Source organism: Aptenodytes forsteri, unplaced genomic scaffold (genome assembly GCF_000699145.1).
Source record: "Aptenodytes forsteri isolate BGI_AS27 unplaced genomic scaffold, ASM69914v1 Scaffold410, whole genome shotgun sequence".
Taxonomy (NCBI): domain Eukaryota; kingdom Metazoa; phylum Chordata; class Aves; order Sphenisciformes; family Spheniscidae; genus Aptenodytes; species Aptenodytes forsteri.
The window spans coordinates 652,826-653,982 of NW_008793958.1; the positions used below are offsets into that span (position 1 = coordinate 652,826).

General features: G+C 45.5%; 1 protein-coding gene across 1 annotated transcript in view; it reads left to right on the plus strand.

The window, feature by feature from the left end:
* Positions 1–899: 899 nt before the first annotated feature.
* SIX4 (SIX homeobox 4) overlaps positions 900–1,157 on the plus strand; it is an 8,597-nt gene continuing 8,339 nt past the window's right edge. The window contains exon 1 of the mRNA XM_019473008.1: positions 900–1,154. Coding sequence (XP_019328553.1) covers positions 900–1,154 — 255 coding nt within the window. The remainder of the gene's footprint in view (positions 1,155–1,157) is intronic.

The window sequence follows — 1,157 nt, forward strand, 5'->3', positions numbered from 1 at the left end:
CTTTGATCTTCACTGGAACAGAAGATAGAAACGTCATTTTAAAGCTGCACAGCCTTGCCTAAATGTGGCTGTTACCTTTTGAACTCCAGCTAACACTGCACTTTTACATAGCCAGCATCACTGTCACCAAAGGGGCACTCCTGCTGCCTGTCTCTCCTACACCACCACTACCAGGAGATCATCTGCTGCTCTCCCACACGCCTTCCCGCGTGGCAACAGAAGTGCTTGCGTGGCCGTAGAGAACAGGATCATGGAACCAGATGAAAGCTAACACTTTTTTCTAAAACAAAAAAACATAAATCCTTTGTTGCAATCCAGTTCCTTCATCCTGTTCACTTACAACACTATATCAAGTTAAGTAAAGCTTTCCGGCTGCGTCTTTTGAATGTAATTCACGTGTAGTTTAAAAATATAAACAGCTCAATATACACATCACAAGAAAGATGAAAAGACATAAAAAACAAACAAACAAACAACCCAGAAAGGGCTGCTACTGCAGTATGAGGATTCTATCGTGTGTACCTAGAAAAAATTTACAGTAGAGCCTTTAAAACTTCCACACTAAGGAAGATCTCCAGATCTGAAAGCAAATGAGTTCAGACTATGTATGACTTAAATCAGCTAGAGCCAGCTGTGGGAATTATCTAAGTGTTCCTCTTTGGGGAAAAAGAAAAAAACTCATGACTCTTGTTACAAAAAAATACCGAACGAGTAAACACCACCATCAGCACAGGTTCACAAGAGGATTTTCCAACATTTAAAACAGCATCAAACCTTCAGATAAAGCACTCCCCATTCAGGAGACTTAACAGGCCAAAACAATAAAACAAATGACTTCTTTTTTTTTTCCTTAATTATCCAAGCACATCACTATATACAAGTGAGAAGTGTTTAAGCTGATGAGAAATGTCTTTTCCTCTACGTTCCCCGTTTCACACCCCGAAGCCTCACACCCCTTCGGGCCAGGAGCCGGTACCGACTACCACACCGAACACGCCCAGCCCCGTGTGTTTCTCCCCCGAGCACTTCACTACAGGGAAGCAGCCGAAAGCAGCGCTGCGGACCCACACCGCGATCCAGCCCCCGGCCTGAAACGGAACCTCTGGCGGCAGCGCTGCCGCCGGGAGAGGCAAACGGGGGCCCGGGGGGGTCCGGTG